The 17953-nt window shown below is 49.0% G+C and overlaps 4 protein-coding genes across 5 annotated transcripts; 1 reads left to right on the forward strand and 3 right to left on the reverse strand.

The window, feature by feature from the left end:
- Positions 1-603: 603 nt before the first annotated feature.
- Positions 604-8610, forward strand: LOC123168149 (protein FREE1). 2 transcript variants are annotated; one of them, XM_044586024.1, is made up of 11 exons: positions 604-1530; positions 2182-2268; positions 2359-2490; positions 2608-2751; positions 3551-3616; positions 3697-3807; positions 4364-4453; positions 4584-4617; positions 4714-4790; positions 7316-7768; positions 7853-8610. In XM_044586024.1, exons 1-11 carry the CDS (start codon positions 604-606, stop codon positions 8432-8434), a joined length of 2703 nt encoding a protein of 900 aa, XP_044441959.1. In that variant the 3' UTR covers positions 8435-8610. The 2 variants fall into 2 exon arrangements, with proteins under 2 accessions (XP_044441959.1, XP_044441958.1); XM_044586023.1 differs by lacking the exons at positions 604-1530; positions 2182-2268; positions 2359-2490; ... (4 more) ...; positions 4584-4617; positions 4714-4790 and adding an exon at positions 6217-6514.
- A 128-nt stretch (positions 8611-8738) lies between these two features.
- LOC123168148 (probable hexosyltransferase MUCI70) lies at positions 8739-12191 on the reverse strand. The gene is made up of 6 exons (XM_044586022.1): positions 11864-12191; positions 11260-11331; positions 10983-11170; positions 9777-10192; positions 9507-9691; positions 8739-9316 (listed from the first exon to the last, which is right to left on the reverse strand). The coding sequence occupies exons 1-6, from the start codon at positions 12033-12035 to the stop codon at positions 8949-8951; spliced, it is 1401 nt and encodes a 466-aa protein (XP_044441957.1). The 5' UTR covers positions 12036-12191; the 3' UTR covers positions 8739-8948.
- A 715-nt stretch (positions 12192-12906) lies between these two features.
- Positions 12907-15053, reverse strand: LOC123164508 (uncharacterized). Its single transcript, XM_044582018.1, has 4 exons — positions 14812-15053; positions 14609-14727; positions 13970-14218; positions 12907-13260 (listed from the first exon to the last, which is right to left on the reverse strand). Exons 1-4 carry the CDS (start codon positions 14927-14929, stop codon positions 13099-13101), a joined length of 648 nt encoding a protein of 215 aa, XP_044437953.1. The 5' UTR covers positions 14930-15053; the 3' UTR covers positions 12907-13098.
- Positions 15054-15221: 168 nt separating this feature from the next.
- On the reverse strand, positions 15222-17953 carry LOC123164507 (DDB1- and CUL4-associated factor 8). The gene is made up of 5 exons (XM_044582017.1): positions 17755-17953; positions 17272-17523; positions 17001-17144; positions 16200-16907; positions 15222-15722 (listed from the first exon to the last, which is right to left on the reverse strand). Exons 1-5 carry the CDS (start codon positions 17848-17850, stop codon positions 15450-15452), a joined length of 1473 nt encoding a protein of 490 aa, XP_044437952.1. The 5' UTR covers positions 17851-17953; the 3' UTR covers positions 15222-15449.

Genomic DNA, 17953 nt, shown 5'->3' on the forward strand with positions numbered 1-17953 from the left:
TGAAATCAAAATAATAAGGAAAAAGAACAAAACCAAAGAAAACCGCCGCAAAAAAGAATTGAGAATAGCGAAACCGAGAATGAAACAAAGAAAACAAGTGAAAAACAAGAAAGATAAAAAATAAACCCAAATAAAAATAAGAAGAAAAGAAAGAAAAGGAAAAAAAAGAACCAAATAAAAATAGGGAAAGCCGGTAAATAAACAAAGAAAATTGAAGTACGACAAATAAAAAAGGAAAACCCGATGAAAAAACAAAGAAAATTAATGTACAACAAAGAAAGCCCGAAGAAAAAAGAGAAAAAACCTAAAAAGAAAAAAACATAGCGAACGAGCGAATAGAGCGACAACGAGCAAGAGATCAACGTGCGAAAAATGTGGCAGCTTGTTATTGTAGCGCAGAGAAAAAGCTTCCGCCGAGAGAAGCTTCTATCTCACGTGAAGCGGAGTATTGCTCCCGTGATATGCGGCGCCGGAAAAACCCGTGCAAGCTACAAAACAGTTCAGCCCATGAGAAAAGAGAAACCACTGAAAGAAAAGAATCTTTTTCTTTATCTTGAAAAAAGAAGAGAATCCTCGATGACATTTGGTCGTAAAAATCCTTTGATGGAATCCTGTTCCATGTCCATCTCATCACACAAGAGCAGTTTTTCATTTTGCACCTTGCTACACATAGATATTTGCAAACGCGCCCACGCTCTCACCAGTCGTCTCGCTCCTCTGTCCGTCCCCCCTCCCCCACCCACCGGCGACCTCACCCGCTCCCTCCCTCCCTCCCCGATCCGCCGCCCGCCCGCCCGCCCGCCGGAGATGCATCCCGCCGGCGCCGGGGACTACTCCGCCCCCTCCTACTACCCCCCATACCCCGCCCCCGCCTCCGCGCCGGCGCCGGCGCCCGCCTACCACCCCTACGACTCCGCGTCGGCGCCGCCGTACTCCCCCTACCCGGCCACCCAGGACTTCGCGCCCGCCTCGTCGTACCCCGCCTACCCCCCGCCGCCCGCCGACCACCACACCCCCCACCACTACCCGCCCGCGCCCCCCTCCGCCGCGGCGCCCTCGCCGCCGCAGCCGTACTACCCCTACGAGCCCCCTCCGCCGCCGTCCCCCCCGCAGCACCACGCCCCCTCGGCCTACCCCTCGCTGGATCGGGCGGGGAGCTACGGCGGGGGGTACGGATCCGGCTCGTACGGGCAGCAGGACCAGCTCTACCCCCCGGCGGCGGCGGCGGGCGGGTGGTCCGACGACGGCGCGTACGCGTACCGCGGCGGCGACGCGCCCGAGCCCTACGGCGCCAGGGGCACCGCGCCGAGGCAGGGCTCCGGGAACGCGGCGCTGTTCGATGATTACGGGAGGTCGATTGGTCCCGGGAAGGACAGGGGTGGTGGGGGCGGGGGCGGCGCGGCGAGTCCCAAGGTGGTGAGGGCCGTGCCCAAGGCGGAGACGTCGGAGGATGTGAGGGGCGGGGTGCAGAAGTTCCGGGTCAAGCTGCTGCCCGAGGGCGCCGGTAGCCCCATGGATGTGCTGTGCCAGGTAGTAGTTTGTTCTGCATTGGCATGATGAACAAATGGTTGTAGACAAGGCACTGCTATTCTCACTTCTCAGTGGCTAGTTTCGACAAAAAATGATCCTATAGTGTTGAGTTTGGACCATGGTCCATGGAGTTCAGATGCTTTCACTAGGAATGCTCCTTTCTGTGGCATCTGTTGCTTAGAGCTTGAATTTGAAACATAGGTCCTAATTTGCAATGCGGGTAAATAACGGGCAGCAGATAAACTTGCTAACTAACTAATTTATGCTTTGACAAAAAGGTTACAACATTTTAATTTTATCCAATTGATGCAAGGAGCTTTGTTTGGATCTGCAGAGACTGAAGCGATCATGTAGTTTGTTGGGTAGTTTTTGAATGGGAAAAAAATGAACAATTGTGGCCTGCAAGTCTAGGTCAGTAGAAAGGCCAAGTAGAGGTTGTTAATTCTTAGCTAATCAACTGCAAGGTAGTATGAAGAATCAGGGGATGGATATTTTGTTGATTAGTAATCAGGCTTCATTTAGTTTTCTCAAAAAATCGGACTTCATTGCATACTGGAGTAGAGTAGAGTTGTTGTGCTGTTGTACTTGGTTGCATAATTGCCTAGAGTAATCAACTGAGAATCACTACTTATCCTTTTGCACTTCACGCAGGTTGGTTTGGATGGGATTCGGATGCTTGATCCCAACACCAGTAGAACATTGAGGATATATCCTCTTGAAACTGTGACTAGATGGGATGTAAGTCACGAATTCTTGTCAAAAAGCTTTTATTTCTTCTGTTCCTTTTTTGTGATTTATTTTACTAAATATTATAGCATCTGTATCTAGGTATTGGATTCTTCTGTATTTGCCTTTTGGTCGAAGAGTTCTGTTGATCTTGAAGCAAGAAGAATAAGGCTGAAGTCAAGCAGCTATACAACCAACACCATTCTGGACACTGTGACAGCTGCCTCTGTTCAGGTTTGCATCTGAATTAATGATACTTTTTATTTCACCCTTCAGTTTGTTGTAATTTTGAGCTGTTAGCATCCATTGTTTATGGAGAAATGTTGACAGTTAGATTTTTTTTAACCACAGTTCAAGGAGATGGCAAGCAGCGTTTCGAGAAGTAAAGCAGCTGCTGATCCTGCCAGCCCTTCTGAACAGCAAAATGAGAAGAGGAGGAATTTCCTTGATTGGAGGAACTTAGTGAAGCCCGTGACTGAGGAGAAAGACCACTGGGTAAGTTCTTTCTCCGTTTACGTTTGAAATGAGGCCTGCTTCCAAGTGTGCATTGAATTATTACTTCTTATTGTTTCCAGTTTGAAATTTTATAGAGCCAACAATTATACCCTTCTCTAACTTAATTATTGCCCATTTGTCTGGAATATTTGTTGCTTAGGCAGACTCATGCAAAATTGTTTATCTTTCAGTCTATCACTTTGCTTGGACGAATGAAGCTCTTGCAGTGTTTTTTCCTCGGATTATGTCCTTTCTGTTATTAACTCTTGATGAACTGTTTGAACTTTTACTCTGCTTTATTTTTAAACATCTTATCATGGCAGAAACTAATTCAGCAGATAAAAAAAATGCAGTGTGATCACAAATGCACGGATGGTATTTAGGAGAAAGTCAAGAGTTAATGTTTAATTTGTATTTACTTGGCTTACCCAATATTGTATGTCTTACCAATATCCTGTTTTCAGACGACTTATGGCTTCCCAATTGTGTTATATAGTTCATGGCTGCAATATTTTCCATTTGTGCATCTCACAGTAAGGCTTCTGCTGTTGTTCAGTTGCTGTGTGGCTTGTTCTCTGCACTGTTGATTTGACTTGCAGTGCTTTCATGTGACGTTGTACCTGGCTTGCTGTCTGCCTATATTTTTCTCTCTTCTGCCCCACTGAAGAAAAGGAAATCCTTAGCTACTCTATCAGTATATGGTTACATGTTTTTGGGTGTACTACCCTTCTTTCCGTGTTCTTATCCATTCGGGTTTTTTTCTCGTGGCATCATCTTGTTTTCTGCATTTTACTGTCAGGTCCCAGATGAAGCAGTCAATAAATGCACGGCCTGTGCAGGAGATTTCAGTGCCTTCAACCGCAGGGTAAGAGCATTTTGCTATTTGAGATGTTGATGACGTATACTTCACATCCATCTCTTTAATTTGTGAATTTGTACATTCAGCATCACTGTCGGAACTGTGGCGATATTTTCTGCGATAAGTGCACCCAGGGAAGGACTCCTCTAACTTCGGATGCTGATTCTCAACCAGTCCGAGTTTGCGACAGATGCATGGTAGTGTTCTTTTGCTTCACCCTCTTATATTGCAGTCATAGTTGTGATTTATGTTATGTACACCGTTCCGTGCTGTTTAGTGAGCATGGGCAATAAAAGAGCCTCTTGGTATACTGTGTACTTAAACTTCATAACTTCTGAGGCTAAAATTTTGAATCTTAAATAGCTATTAGCTGTTTGACTTAGGGCTTCATCACTCATTGAAAGCACAAGAGACCTGGACAAATATCAAACTTAAATAAATTGTAATTGTATCTTAGTTATGCTTCCTTATTACTGCATGTTGGGTGTGCCTTTTCTTGTCTTCGAAGGTGGAGGGTATGACCTTTGTTAGCCGATACCACCCACATTTTTTTCAGAGTATCATGTTTAAGGACAAAAGCAGCTCCCGATGTTTAATGCGAGCATTGATGTTCAGTGTTAATCCCCTTTTTTTCCTGTGAAGTAGCTTCCATTGCAGTCCACATCCTTTATTGCATTGCTACTGGTGGGAGGTTATACTATTTCTGAGTTCTCAATGAATGATATTAGTGTCTATTTTTTGTTATTCCGATAGGCTGAAGTTTCTCGAAGACTGAGCAGTGCAAAGGAAGCTGCAAATCGACCTGTTGTTCAGAGCCATGAGGATCTCGCCAAAAAACTTCAGGTGTGCCTTTTGGCTTCTTATTTTGTTTCTTTAGCCAGCAAATATTTATAGCTTACAGTAATTACACAGCACAACTTGACTGGATTTAAAATAAATATGCTGACATAACCTGATCTCTGGTCTGATACAGGAAGCAATGGATATAAACAAGAAATCATCTTCAGGTTTGTGTCTTCATATACTTGTTGCATTTCACATGTGTCCTCTTCATTGTTCACTATTCTGCTTATAAATAACTGTGTTGGTTGGTTCCTTGGCAGGCTCGAGATCTTCAGACGGATCTTCTGGCAAGCGAATGCGGGAGGTCGCATGCCCCATCTGCACAGTCCACCTCCAGGTTCATCACTCTCACACCCCTTTTCATGACTGATGACTTGCGTTTGCCCCGCATCGACATCCAAACCCAGTTTATCTAACCCAAGGTAAACCAACCCTTTCCTACAGGTGCAGGTCCCAGCATCTGGCTCGGAGACGATAGAATGCGGCGTTTGCCAGCACCCTTTCCTCGTCAGCTCTCGTTGAACACCAGTCCCACAAGTCGCTCAGATCTCTTCCGCTTTGATCCCTGTCAGAGATCCCCGTGCTCGCCGAGGTCATTGCTCCAGTCAGTCGTCATCTTTGTGGCGACCTTTAGTCCGTGTCTGTATACGAGCTAATTCAGTACAGTTGTGTTGAGAAGCAAGGATGAAAGAGATGAATAAGAGATGTTGTTTGCCCAGTAACTTTCACCTGCTATTTTCGTCGTCTTCTCTTTCCCTTTTGTTACTATCAAATATATATGTGTAGATTCAAGTTTCATGAGATGTGATGTAATGTAATGTAACGTGTTGCGGTTTGTTTTCTCGCAGTCGATCAGTTCCCTTGCGTTCTCTGGCGGCCTTTTAAGGCAGTTCCCAAACTAGTCTACTCTTTTTAAGCAAGATGCTATAGAAATATACTCTCTTTGTATCAAAATGTAAGATGTTTTTTGACACTATGACTGTCAAAAAAAGTCTTAGATTTCGATACAGAGGGAGTACATATTTTTTTATTTGCGGGGATGTTTCAGAAACCATTGACTTGTAAACAAATGGTACCTCCGTCTGTTCGGGTTTATTGGTCCCCCTCCCATTTTCTGCCCAATTTTGATCATAAATTTGACTAACAAGATGTAAGTTGTAAGTCACAAAACTTATTTAGTTGGATTCATATTCGAAACAGGTTTGAACGATACTATTTTTGTGGTAAATAATTTGTTTTTTGGTAGTTAAATCAAATGCCAAAGTTTGACCCCAAAATACAAAAGGGGCTAATAAATCCTGATGGAGGTGGTACAAAGAAGTACTCCCTCCGTTCCTAAATACAAGTCCTTTTAGACATTTTAAATGGACTACAACATACGGATGCATGTAGACATACTTTAGAGTATACATTCACTCATTTTGCTCCGTATGTAGTCACTTGTTGGAATCTCTAAAAAGACTTATATTTGGGAACAGAGGGAGTATTTGGTTAAGTGGTTTTATTAAAATTTCACTGAAATAGCTGGCTCGCGTCAAAAAATATGTATTCAACAGGCGCTCTCATATCTTGACTCCTTACAAAACTTGCTAAACCTGTTTTTTTCCCATAGAATTCAAAATATGTTTTTCCTGCCAGGGATTTTATAAAAAAGTCTTGATGCTGAAGCCCAGACCGGTCCATTTGTATCTCGGCCCGGCGGCCCGGCCCGCCCGCTCGCGTGACCCGAAAGCGGCGAGGCTCGAACCCACCACGAGGCCCCAAAAGCAGCGGAAAAGGAAAAGCAGCGAAGCCTCGAGACTCCTCCCCCCGGTCCTGTCCTGTCTCCCCCAGCCCCGGCGGCTCTCCCGCTCCACGGCCGCCGGCGAGCGCCGCCAGGGAGGCAACTGCAGGACATACAGAAGGTGGCGCACGCGCAACCGACCGCGTGGAGCGCGGAGCGGAAGGATGGACGCGGCGTGGGCGTGCGCGGTGGACCGGGCCGCCGGCGTGGCCGACTCCACCAGGCGCTTCTTCCTCTCCTTCCGCCGCCCTCCGCCTCCGCCGCCCGGCCCCAACCCGGTAAGTGAGCATGCCCACTCGCCGTCCTCTCGTCCCGTACGAAATTCGAGGGTTTGTGGCCTGGCGCCATGGCAACAATGCCGGCCGCGGCCGGCCGGCCGGCCAAGCGCTCGGCCCGTCTGGGCGCTCCGTGCATCGCCGGCCGGGCTCGCCGTCTCGGTCAGGAATGACCATGCCCTGTGCTGCCTATAGTGTTTACAACTGCTGAGGGAGCTGAATTGCCGTGGCACTGAAGAAGTAGCTGCTTCTTCAGATGTGAATCTACTCATAGTGGGTATTGGTGGCACAAACCAGGGCAGATAACCTGCAAAGGAGGCTTTTTTTTAATGGCATTGACCACTGACCGACCAGCCCTGATGATCTGTGAAGATTATGTATAGCTCTTACTTGCACAAACTTGTCTGATGATCTCTGCTGATCTGTAAAAATGAATTGATCTGTTTGCTGCTAGTTCCTTAGCCTGGCAAATAAAGTGTCTCAATTACATCGGAGCTCGAGACCCCTGGGGCTCGAGATACCCGCTGTCTTTTCTAGCATATATCTGTCACCATTGCGGAGGGGCACAAAGTTGGTTATCAATTGGGTAGCACAGCCTTTTTTTTTCTCATTTCCTTTGAACATAGGCATGTTTTGTACTCCCTCCGTCCGGAAAAGCTTGTCCCTCAAATGGATGTATCTAAGCTTGGGACAAGTTTTTTCGGACGGAAGGAGTATCCTCTTATTTCATGTACATTTGGAAGACGACAAGGAAACCAACTTGTGCTGACCTCCCTGCCTTTATTCTCTTGCCGTACACTGCAGATAGACATCTTGAAGCGTCTGCAGCGACAAGCGTTCTACGACATAATGCAGCTGAGGGATAGGCAAGAGAAGGTCGAGAAGGTGCTCACGCTGTTCAAATCTCACAAAGTCGGTCCATTTGCGGAAGAGAGCACCCGGGTCAAGGGCCTCATCAATTTCACCGGAGCCCTAGCACTGAACAGCAAAGAAGGCGTGGAACCATACAGCCCGGAAGCAAATTCTGGCATCAGCTCACAGTTTGCGTTCCGGACAAGTGTCCGGAAGAAGGACTCTCTCCTGGCAGAGCTTGCCACCGATTCCAGATACTTCTATCAGGAAAATGATCTCATGGGGAGCCCTCTTGTGCTGTCGAAGGTGATGTACCTGGCAAACGTCAGCGACCACATGTCTGTTGCTGCGGTGCCGGTAGGAGCAAGGTGTGATGATTTTTCAACCGATCCAAGCATCCAAGAGGTAATTAATTTCTTCATCCTGGCACCTGTGCTCATACACCATCATTTTGCCTGCTGATATATCAGATGGTAGTTTTCTTGACAGGGGCAATGGGTTCCCAGCTTCCATACCTCGCTGAGGCCACCTCTGCTGCTTAAGCGTCACAAGCGCGCTGCTGGCCTGATACTGAGGTCGCAGAACTTCGCGGCCTCTCTCGCCGAGTTGATCTCAACAGCTGCGAAAAGCTCGGGTGAAGCCAGCAGCATCTTCACCGGATTCGGGCAGATTTCATGCAAGATGTGTGACGACATAAAGCTGACCATGTCCGCGGCCTGGCATGGACCGTCTGCGATTCCTCGGAAGAGCAAACCGACCGCTGGAGGGTGCCTCGACTTCGAGCTGAAGTTCGACGAGGACTCGAGATTTGGGGCGTGGGTCGAGGTGAAGAGGTCGAACCCGAGGCAGCTGAAATGGGCCGTCACGCTGTCGGATACGCCGGAGAACGACCTAGGCTGGGGCGTGAGCCTGCGGAGAGGCTCCGAGGGGGCGCCAGAGCGGATTCAGCTAGAAGGGTTTCTCAACTTACATCTAGGCCAGAATGCCACCCTGCAGCCTGGTGTCATGTTCAACCTGGATGGGAGGCGATGCGCCCCAGCGCTCGTGTTCCGGTCAAGTTGGTTCTTGTGAGGCCTGAGTGAGTGAGTGATCCCTCCTGAGGATGTAGAGAAGCCATGGTAGAGCAGAGCAAGTAGAAACAATCATTTGTGAAGTCTGAAAGAATGACAGTAATTATCATTGTGTCTGATGCTATGATAGGTTTTGTTATCATTATCATTGTCTAATGCTATGATTGGTTTTTGTTACCGCAGTGGTTTCAATATCATTATTCTTATGCTGCCCTGTGATACACGTTCAGAAACAGATGTGTACCATTTTTGTATTTGAGTCAAGCCTGAAACTGAAATGGCGAAGATGGGTTACCACTTGGAAATGCAAAAAACATGACACATTCCATCCTCAACTTTTTTACATGTAACGTAGTTACAAGTTCGTCGTAAAGATTTGGACCTATAGTCTATGTCATCTGCAGCAGAATCCACTGGAAATTGCAGAAATTTTCCCCCGACTACAACACACCAAGAAAAGGGGTGTTCTACTTTGCACAACCAAAGAAATCATAATCGAACGTTTCGGATCCAGTCTAGCTTGCCTGCGAAGTTCTTTTTACAGCGGGGAGCTCCACGGAGCTGAGGTCTGCGGGGTACGGAGTCCACAGCCCTAACCCTCCCCTGCTCTCCTTCAGTCCCTTCTTCAAAATCTCGTCGATCGTCTTGGCCCACTCCACCTTCGACGAGTGCTCCCTCGTGTGTCTGTGCAGGATGAACAAGGAATTGTACTCGCAGTTGGGGAACATGAAGAACTTGAGAGCGTCTCCGAGCCGATGGGCCACGTAGCCGAAGCTGAGCTGGTCACGAGGCGTGAAGAGGTTGACTTCGTTGAACCAGAGGCAGCTGAACAGATCCGTTATCGTCGTGTGCTCCCTGATCAGCACCGCTCCTTCTGGTATGTCTGCAAGTCACAGCTTGTTTAATTAGCACTGGGAATTGAGGAACTATGGAAGCACAACAGAAATACTCAGGAGGTGGAATAATTCATCAGTTATTTCATACTGTACTATACAGTAAGCTTTGTATCCTAGGCTTTGCTTAACAGCTTCAGGTAAACGTCCAACTTAGTGGGGAAATGTAAATGGACTCACCACTAGGCATCCTTTTCGTTTCGTCCCAAGGCTCCATTCCCTCGTGGTAGTATATCTTCATCTGAAGATCAACCAAAGGCCTTGCATATCGCTTCCTCCGTTTGATTGCATCACCCTCCTCATATATGCTTCTATGATGTTTGTGGACAGCTACTGCAAATGTGTATTTTCCCCGCCAGAGATATCTGCAAAGAGTTTGCTCTGTTGAATCTGTTTCAGGTGTCAAGAAAACAAAAATAACTTCTTTGAAGTTGCAGGTAAACAACCAACCTTTCAAGAATAAGCAGTGGATCAACCATAAGCTCCATTTTCCCATCAATCCAAATGCTATACCAGGCTTGAGGAAATAGCCTATGCGTCAATATCTTTGGTACTTTTCCATTCCTTCTAGGTTCATCAAATGGAGGGCGGTGCAGTGTTACAAGTCGCCATATACCAACCCATTTCCCTCCTGCACTGTCAACTTTGACAGTGACATTCTGTTCAATGAAGTCAAAGGATACCTCATCGACCACCATCAAGAAGCAGAACAACTTTTGAGAGCGAAGGCTAATATTTGATGGCTGATGAGGAGCGTCATAACCATCAAAAATACCCGAGGCAACCACAAATTTGCATTTCTGTATGTACTCGACATCAACAGCATCCATATCTGCACCGCTGTTTTTCATAAATCCACAATGCACCTGAGCATATACCAAGCCATCATCATTCACTCGGAAGAAAATTCCATGAATTACAAAATATGCCATTATAACAGAAGATCCAGTACATAAAGAAGATAAGAGGTGGTAATAAGCTATTTGTTTAGAAGACCAATGTGCAGTTTGCTTTAGACACAATGGAAAGATTGCAAGTGATATTTTATATTGTACGCAGGCACTTGAAGAAAGATTGCAAGTGATATTTTATATTGTACGCAGGCACTTGAAAGTTAATACCAGTGTTCGAACTTCAGCAGATTCTAGTAAGTAGTAACTCTCATGTTCTACACTATTTACTTGCTGGAAGAATAAATAAGCAGGCCAGTGAATATTAATGCGAAAAATAACAAGCTTAATATCTGCATACTTTTCCCAATTATAATTAGTAGCAACCAAACTCTAAAGGAATGAAACAGGGTCTCAAGTAAATTGTGAACTGAAGGGTGTTTCCAAATTCCAACCCAGTTTGAAAACCATGTGGTCCTCATCTGTGAAGCTTCAAAGAAGCCACAGATGCAGAACAAGACATGCATGGCCAAACATCAAGCTCAAAACATATTCAGAACATAGTTTTCAGTTTTAAAAAAATAGTACAATGGGGCAATTCCTGCGTTAAGAGTTATGCATGTGCTTTAATACTAGACCACTGGTTTAGATGGCAGGACAAATCCTTGCATGTTTAAGCACAAATACACTGAATTAAACAGAAACATAGTTGTTTTCCCAACATTTATCCACTCTCTCTGGTAATTAACAAAAATGCAGCAATTACCTTCATGGTAGCATTCAGTTTGAAGCTTTCCTCCCTCTGCTTCCAGGTTTGACGTCCTCCAAACAGCGGCGGAGAATCTTTGTCCCGCTTGTCAACCGTGATGTAGGACAGATTCTTCACGATCGCATTGGGAGTTCTCTTTGGAATGACGACAGCGTCTGGATCATCCGCGACAGGTATCGAGCAGCCTGTAGAACGCAATCACTGGTGCTTAGACCATAAGAGATGAAAATCTAGTGTCAAAAAAACCGGCAAGGCATAAATAAATGAATCTTACGGTGGAGCGGTTTGGACGGGGTTCCCATTGGGTCCAACGCGCGGACAACTTCACCGTCTTTTCTACAGAGCGCTGCACGGATGCAAAGCATAGCAAGCCATGTGAGGATAACAGAGAATGGTCGTCGCGAGCAGGTACATTTAACTTTCGAATGTGGCACGACATAGACAAGACGAGATGTTGAAGCTCTAACAGGGCATCGTCGTAATTGAAGAAGCTAATGCGCAGCATGCCACCACGGAGATGCATCAGTTAGTTAATTAGCTGCAAGTTTTAGTCAGGGACTGAATCCCCTGCAACTTGCACTAGATAAGAAGAGAAGACATGGTAAGCTCAAGCCACCAATGCAAACGCCAAGGAGATGAACAAGTTCACTCTCTGGGATCGGTAAACAAGGCAAGGCAGGAGATGTAGAAGTTGATCCGCAGGGATTACTCCACGGGGCAACGGCGAGCAGGAGCAACACCCGCGCTCGGCTCTCTCGTCCCAGACCAAAGTAGGCGGATAGCAGTGCGATAGCGAGCATCAATCAGTCGATGGACGAACAGCGGAGCGAACACGGGCGGCACCTCGACTGAGGGAGGGAGGGAGAGGAGGGGGTGACCTGAGAGGAAGTAGGCGGAGGGGGAGGCGCAGGACCAGAGGTGGAAGGCGAGGAGGAGCAGCGCCCAGGCCACGGCGGAGACGAGCAGGAGCCGCGGCCGCGCCGACCCCCTGCGCCACGCCGCGTCCCCGACGCCAGCCCCGCCGCCGCCCCCTTTGCCTCGCCTCGCCATTCCTCCTCCTCCTCCTTCCCTCCCGCGGGAGCTGGGGCCGGGGGGGCTAGGGTTTGGGCGGCGCCAGATCGGGCCGGAGGGAGGGACACTGGGCTGGAGCGAGCGACGGAGGCTGCTTTTCTTCTCTTCTTCTCCTCCTCCCCCGATATTCCGATAAACCGGTCGATTCATCGCTTATTACGCTATATATAAATCGGCCGATATACCGATAAAACTGGCCGATTTACCCTTTATCTTGGGCCGATCGATAAGTTCCCGATAAGTGATATCCTCAGCATTCGCCTGACCTCCAGGCCGCACTGGATTAAAGAAAACCAAGTACAATTTGGAATTTCTCATTCGAATGGCCTTCTTTTTTTGTTTGTTGTTGTTGTTGTATGTTAACCTGCCGCAGGTGCTCGCCTCTTCGCAGCATTTTACAAGGCAGCATTTTACAGGATGAACTCAGCACAGCGCTCGCCTTCCCGCAACATTTTGTACTACAAGATGAATTCAGCACAACCATTTGCTTTTTTCGCAACGTTTTTACCACATGATGAATCAAGCACAGCACCACGCTACACAGCGACCGCAGGAAAACGATCTTCGGTCCAGCGGTGTTCACACGGAGATCGGGCTCGCACGGTTTCAAGACAGGCATGTTCAAAGCCCCCTTTGAAACCGGAGAAATTTGATGTAAATATGTAATGTTTTCTTCTCATCTCAAGTCACAGCCCTGGCTTTCCCAGGGGTAATGTAACAACAATTCAGGTCAGCACTTCATCCAGAGACCACACACACACACACAACAATTCCACACAAGAAGAGACCGACTGGAGACCTCGTTTACCAGACACCGCCACACCATTTGGCATAAGGAAGCGCCGACGCGTAGAAAAAATGTTTTGTATCCTGTTATTATCATCATTATTTTCCACTGGACTTATGCTATTTACATACATCTGCATACACATATATACTGGCGACCTTCCACATTGACAACATACAGTCTGCTTATTAATATACAGCTAGACGGCATCAGAGCGCAACCATGCCCCGGAACAGTAGGGGGGTCAGTAGCTTCCTAGAGAAGTGGGAAGATGTTGCCGCTGTCGTCGTCCCCACCCTCAAGGTAGTTGAATGGAGCGTCCCCCTCGTAGCGGAAGTCGGGCCCGACGTAGCACTTCATCTCGTGGAACAGGTTCAGGTTGTCCACCAGCTTGTGGAAGATGTTGCACCCGCAGCACTGACGCAGCAACAGAGGAACACAAGATTCAGCAAGTGCGTATAGGTTAGGATATGATGTGCTTTGGTAAATATACCAAGGCAAACATATACCCAGAATGAAGGAACTCTCATTAAAAAACATATGCTGGAGTTCATAGTGCATACAATAAATAATAAGATATCGCAATAATGCACAATTACTAGCTCACTCCATAAGCAAATTTGATTTTGCAGGGCAAAAGACCACCATGGTATTACCAAGAAAGTACATTTGGGTAGTGGATTAGAGGTTTGTGTGGCACTGTGGCTGATAACTGGCTATTGACTAACTAACTCAAACTGCACGCTTATCTGAGCCTTTTGATTTTATGCATCTAAATGCCTAGAGGTCGAAAGAACATAATCCTACACTGCAATGATACCCAGAATATGTATCACACTGCTATATTTATCTTTGGAGCTCATCTCATGATAGCATAAAAGTATCCTGTTGATGGACTAACCTTCTTCAAGTTCAATGCCACAGATATATGAAAAGGCAAATTCTATGCGGCGGCATATGTCCTACAGTAACTATACACTACTAGTATGCCTGAATATTCATCAACTCTTGTCATAGTATGAAAATAAAGCCAACCACTGTAAAATTCATCTCAGCCCAATTGTTTAAGACAGTGTTAGTATCAGGTCAACCTGGATACATATCCAGCAACTGACAGCTGCAATACCTGAACGAACACGGTGCCGTCGGTGTAGGCGTGCGGGTTGATGGCGCGTGTGGTCCGCTGCCCGCATACGTTGCAGGTGAAGGCCACCCGCATCCGCCGGCGCGGGGACTTTGTGAAGAGCGACCACGGCAGCGTCGACACCTCCGGCCGGTTCGCGGCGCCGCCGGCCATCGGCGGACCCTCCATCCCCGACCCTGTCGTCCAGCCGCTCCCCGTCGCCGCGCTCATCACCAGCCCCATGGCCGCGTCCTGCAGATGCCACAGCGACCCCATCAGCAACAGCTAAAGTTGATCAGACGGTGCCAGCTGAAGGGAGAACATATTGATGCACCCCCGCATAAAGCAGAGCAGAGAGCACTGATCCCAGCCCATGCTGATAAATCGGAGCGCTATCGAACGAGCAAATCAAGCGGCGAGCTGCAGCACGCATCGAGGCCTAAAACCGTCGGGATCTCGGGCAAATCCGGCGCGAATCGACCACCACACGAGACGCAAGGCATGGGAGTCTGATCCAACAGCGACAAGCATGCTAAATCGAACGAGCAAACGGAGCAAATCAGGGGAAGGCGCGTCGGATCGCGGCGCCCGAGTGCGATATCGGGGGCCGGACACCGCCGCCGCCGCCGTCGCCGTCCGTACCTTGGAGAAGGGCGAGAAGGAGAGGCCGTACGGCGCGAGGCCCGTGGGCTCGCCCCCCGAAGACGGCGGCCTGGGCGGCTTGTGGGCTCCGGCATCCTCCCCCTCGCCGCCGTCTCTCCCTGCAAGGCAAGGCAAACGGGGGCGTGAGCACCGGCGCAGCAGCAGTAGAAACGAGACGCACGGGACGGGATAGGGGCGCGCACGCTTGGAGGCGGCCGCGACCGGGACGAAGGAGGCGGCGCGGCGCCGGCGCCGGAGAGCCGCGGAGGGGAAGGGCGGCGCGAGGGCGCGGGAGGTGGTGGCGATCGCGACGGACTCCATCGGCGGCGGCGAGCAGATTTCTCCTTTTTTTTTCCCCCTCTCCGGCCCGTGGCAACTGGTGAAAGAGAAGCGAAAGGCAAATGCGTCTCAACGCGTTTGGGGTGAGGATCAGCGCGCGTGCGCCGGGCCCACCGCCCCGCGTGAGATGTCAGCCTCAGCAAGCTCGGTCACAGACAGACACAAGAGCTCCCTGGAGAATCTGGAGAATTTTTTCTCCAAAAATGTCATCAGTTATCACCAAACCGTGGGAAATTCAAATGAAATACACATGATTCAAACGAGACCGGGAAAACGCGCGCTCGATTTCATCGTCGTCTTCTTTCTTTCTTTGGCAAAAAACAGGGATGGATAAACCATAGTATCAGAAGAATGCATTTTTACCCCCAGCAAACATTTACACCAACACTATCACCACTCAGCTATCCTGGACCGGAGAGCGCCTATGTACAAGAGAGCTATTGTTGCGGGGGTCAAAAGGACGCCCTTGTTTCAAGTGAAGAGTGCTATGAGGCTGCTACGATCAATCGTCGTCGTTCATGTCTTCGGCGCAGCCACACCCCTCGTCGTCTTCATCGCCCGAATCTCCGTCTGTCGTCACGCCCTCCTCATCCGCATCTTCATCGCCTTCCTCATCGTCGTCGTCGTCGTCGTCGTCATCATCGTCACCGTCTTCATCCCCGTCGGAGGAGCTGGAGCCGGAGCCCGGGGGCGCAAAAATAAAATCGTCCATCAAGTCCGAGATGTCGGAGTCGTCGCTGCTCATGCTGCTGAACATGAACGTGTCCTCATCATCCTTCATCAAAATCAAAAGGTAGAAAATCCACATGTCAGCATTCTGTCACCGATGATATATTCATATCACTGGATATATATAAAGCAGTAACAAAACGCAAGATACGACTTGTGGATGTTTTTCCAGCCCTGTATGTTACAACAAACCTCTGGTGAAAGTAAGGCAGAACACAAAGCGCTAGACGCTGGACCAAATGGAACACCGCCTAGTATAGCACGTATGTCATTATGCCAGCATATGGTTCCGCATTGCAATGGACATATTTGAGTTGCGTCTAACATATTAAAGTGCGACGGGAGAGGACAAAATTTTCCATTTCTCAGAAATGAAAACAAATTCCTTCAATAAGTGCTATGCATAAACGCGGAATCAGGCCTACTCTACATATTAGGCCATGTATCTAACAAGTTATGCATGGAAGAATGTAATGATCAGCGAGAAACACAACTTTTTTGAGTAAAACAGAAGAGAACAAACCTCATCCAAGTCAATCGTGGAGGGGTCACAATCACCAGGTGCCCAAATCTTGACGTCTGTAGCAATGCCGCTGCTTGCAACAACAATCTCAGAAGGATGCTGTTCAACACAGTTGACGATCCGTTTATCTCCTTTCATCGCTCGCATGAGCACCCCATCCTTCTTTCTCCAAACAAATACATGGCCACAGTCTGATCCAGAGGCAACATAGTCACAATTGGGACCAAGGAAGTTGACACCCTTAACGGTTTGCTTGTTACGGTGTCCCACGAAAGACCGAGGTTCAGGCAACTTGTCTTTATAAAGGGGTAAGGCGGCACCCACACCGTCACCATAAAGGGGCATTACACCAACCTTAAAATCGTTGAAGTGCAACCCATGCTCTCTCTCGAAAAGGTAGATATTGTCACAACTATATGACGCTAATATCTCGCCGGTCTGTGAGAATGCCAGACCGGTTATTCCATCTTGGTTTTTAGTGATCAAACCCGGAGGGCAGAAGTAATCAATTGGGCAACCGAAATCCCCATGCAGATACTTGCGGGTGTCATATAACCGCACAAACTCATCGGATCCAGAGACTGCCACACGATATGGATTTCTTGGGTCCACAGCAATGGCGTAGAGGTCAAGGGCATCATTCACGCCATCATCGTATATCACCCCAACTTTAAGGAGCTCCTTGGACTGCTTCCCCCTTAGGTCAAACTGGAAGGAGAACGAAGTCAGCAACAAAGGGATCCAACAATGGTAAATGACAAAAATTACCGAATGAAAGTAGCTGCAAGTTTAACAACTTACGCGCCACACGGATCCATCTTGCCCGGCGCTGTAGAAGGTGTGGGGGCTCCCTGGCTCGACGGCCAACCTGTGCACCGCATACTCCGTCTCGACGACCTGATCCACGACCGCACGGCCCCCTTCCTCTATCTGCACGTATCGCACCTGTTTCGCAGCCAGAGCAAATACCCAGACCATGACAGCGTGAGCAACGTAAACCGCTTCACACAAGATGAACATGGACGGATAGAACCGCCGATTAAGGGTGTATGTGCGGTGCGGGCGCACGCACCTCCCCGTCGGCGCCGCAGGTGACGATGCTCCGGTCGTCCGAGAGGGGCATGAACTGCGCGTGGAGCACGTTGTTCTCGTGGCCGGTGTGGATCTGCAGGGCCGGCCTCGCCGCCTCCCAGTCCCACAGCACGACGGTGCGGTCGTCCGACCCGGACAGCAGCAGGCTCCCGGTGCTGTTGAAGCTTATGGTGTTGACGCAGCCCCGGTGCTCCCGCAGCCGCTTCTGGATGCCCAGAGAATTCACAAAGTCCTGCGCAGCAGCCAGCCAAGCAGGCACCATTGTTACGGAAAGCAACAGCTTAATTACTGTAGAACATACTACAAGAAGGCGATGGCCCGCCATGGAGTTAGCAAACGGGGAGCTGCGGGAGCGCTCTAATCCTAGGTTAACCGCGGTGAATCTCGCTAGGTCGGCCTAATCCAGCTCGATTTCGGGGCGAGAAGAGTAGAGGAGCGGGTGGAGGAGGGAAGGGGGGCGGACCTCGGATGCTCTGACGGAGTCGGCGAAGCGCTTGGGCCGGAGGCGGCCGACCTCCCGCTCCCACAGCCCGGCCATCCGGGTCCCCTCCGCCGGCATCGCCTCCGCCGCCGCCGCCGCCGCCGCGAGGGTTTCTCGGCTTGCCTCTTCGCCCTGCTCCTTCACGGGGAGGACCGGGAGCCGGGGGAGGACGGGGGGAGAG

Source organism: Triticum aestivum, chromosome 7D (assembly GCF_018294505.1).
Source record: "Triticum aestivum cultivar Chinese Spring chromosome 7D, IWGSC CS RefSeq v2.1, whole genome shotgun sequence".
In the NCBI taxonomy this organism is placed as follows: domain Eukaryota; kingdom Viridiplantae; phylum Streptophyta; class Magnoliopsida; order Poales; family Poaceae; genus Triticum; species Triticum aestivum.

Coding starts and splice junctions, on each gene's coding strand:
- LOC123168148 (XM_044586022.1), bottom strand. CDS start 12,035: ATGGCGAGGCGAGGCAAAGGGGGCGGCGGCGGGGCTGGCGTCGGGGAC. Junction 11,332..11,863: donor CTCCGCCTACTTCCTCTCAG/GTCACCCCCTCC, acceptor GCATCCGTGCAG/CGCTCTGTAGAAAAGACGGT. Junction 9,317..9,506: donor AACGAAAAGGATGCCTAGTG/GTGAGTCCATTT, acceptor TGTGACTTGCAG/ACATACCAGAAGGAGCGGTG.
- LOC123164507 (XM_044582017.1), bottom strand. CDS start 17,850: ATGCCGGCGGAGGGGACCCGGATGGCCGGGCTGTGGGAGCGGGAGGTC. Junction 17,524..17,754: donor ACTCCGTCAGAGCATCCGAG/GTCCGCCCCCCT, acceptor GCTGCTGCGCAG/GACTTTGTGAATTCTCTGGG. Junction 15,723..16,199: donor CCACGATTGACTTGGATGAG/GTTTGTTCTCTT, acceptor ATTTTGATGAAG/GATGATGAGGACACGTTCAT.
- LOC123164508 (XM_044582018.1), bottom strand. CDS start 14,929: ATGGAGTCCGTCGCGATCGCCACCACCTCCCGCGCCCTCGCGCCGCCC. Junction 14,219..14,608: donor CCTTCTCGCCCTTCTCCAAG/GTACGGACGGCG, acceptor TGGCATCTGCAG/GACGCGGCCATGGGGCTGGT. Junction 13,261..13,969: donor ACGGCACCGTGTTCGTTCAG/GTATTGCAGCTG, acceptor TTGCTGCGTCAG/TGCTGCGGGTGCAACATCTT.
- LOC123168149 (XM_044586024.1), top strand. CDS start 604: ATGGAATCCTGTTCCATGTCCATCTCATCACACAAGAGCAGTTTTTCA. Junction 3,808..4,363: donor GAGTTTGCGACAGATGCATG/GTAGTGTTCTTT, acceptor TTATTCCGATAG/GCTGAAGTTTCTCGAAGACT. Junction 4,454..4,583: donor ATCTCGCCAAAAAACTTCAG/GTGTGCCTTTTG, acceptor GGTCTGATACAG/GAAGCAATGGATATAAACAA.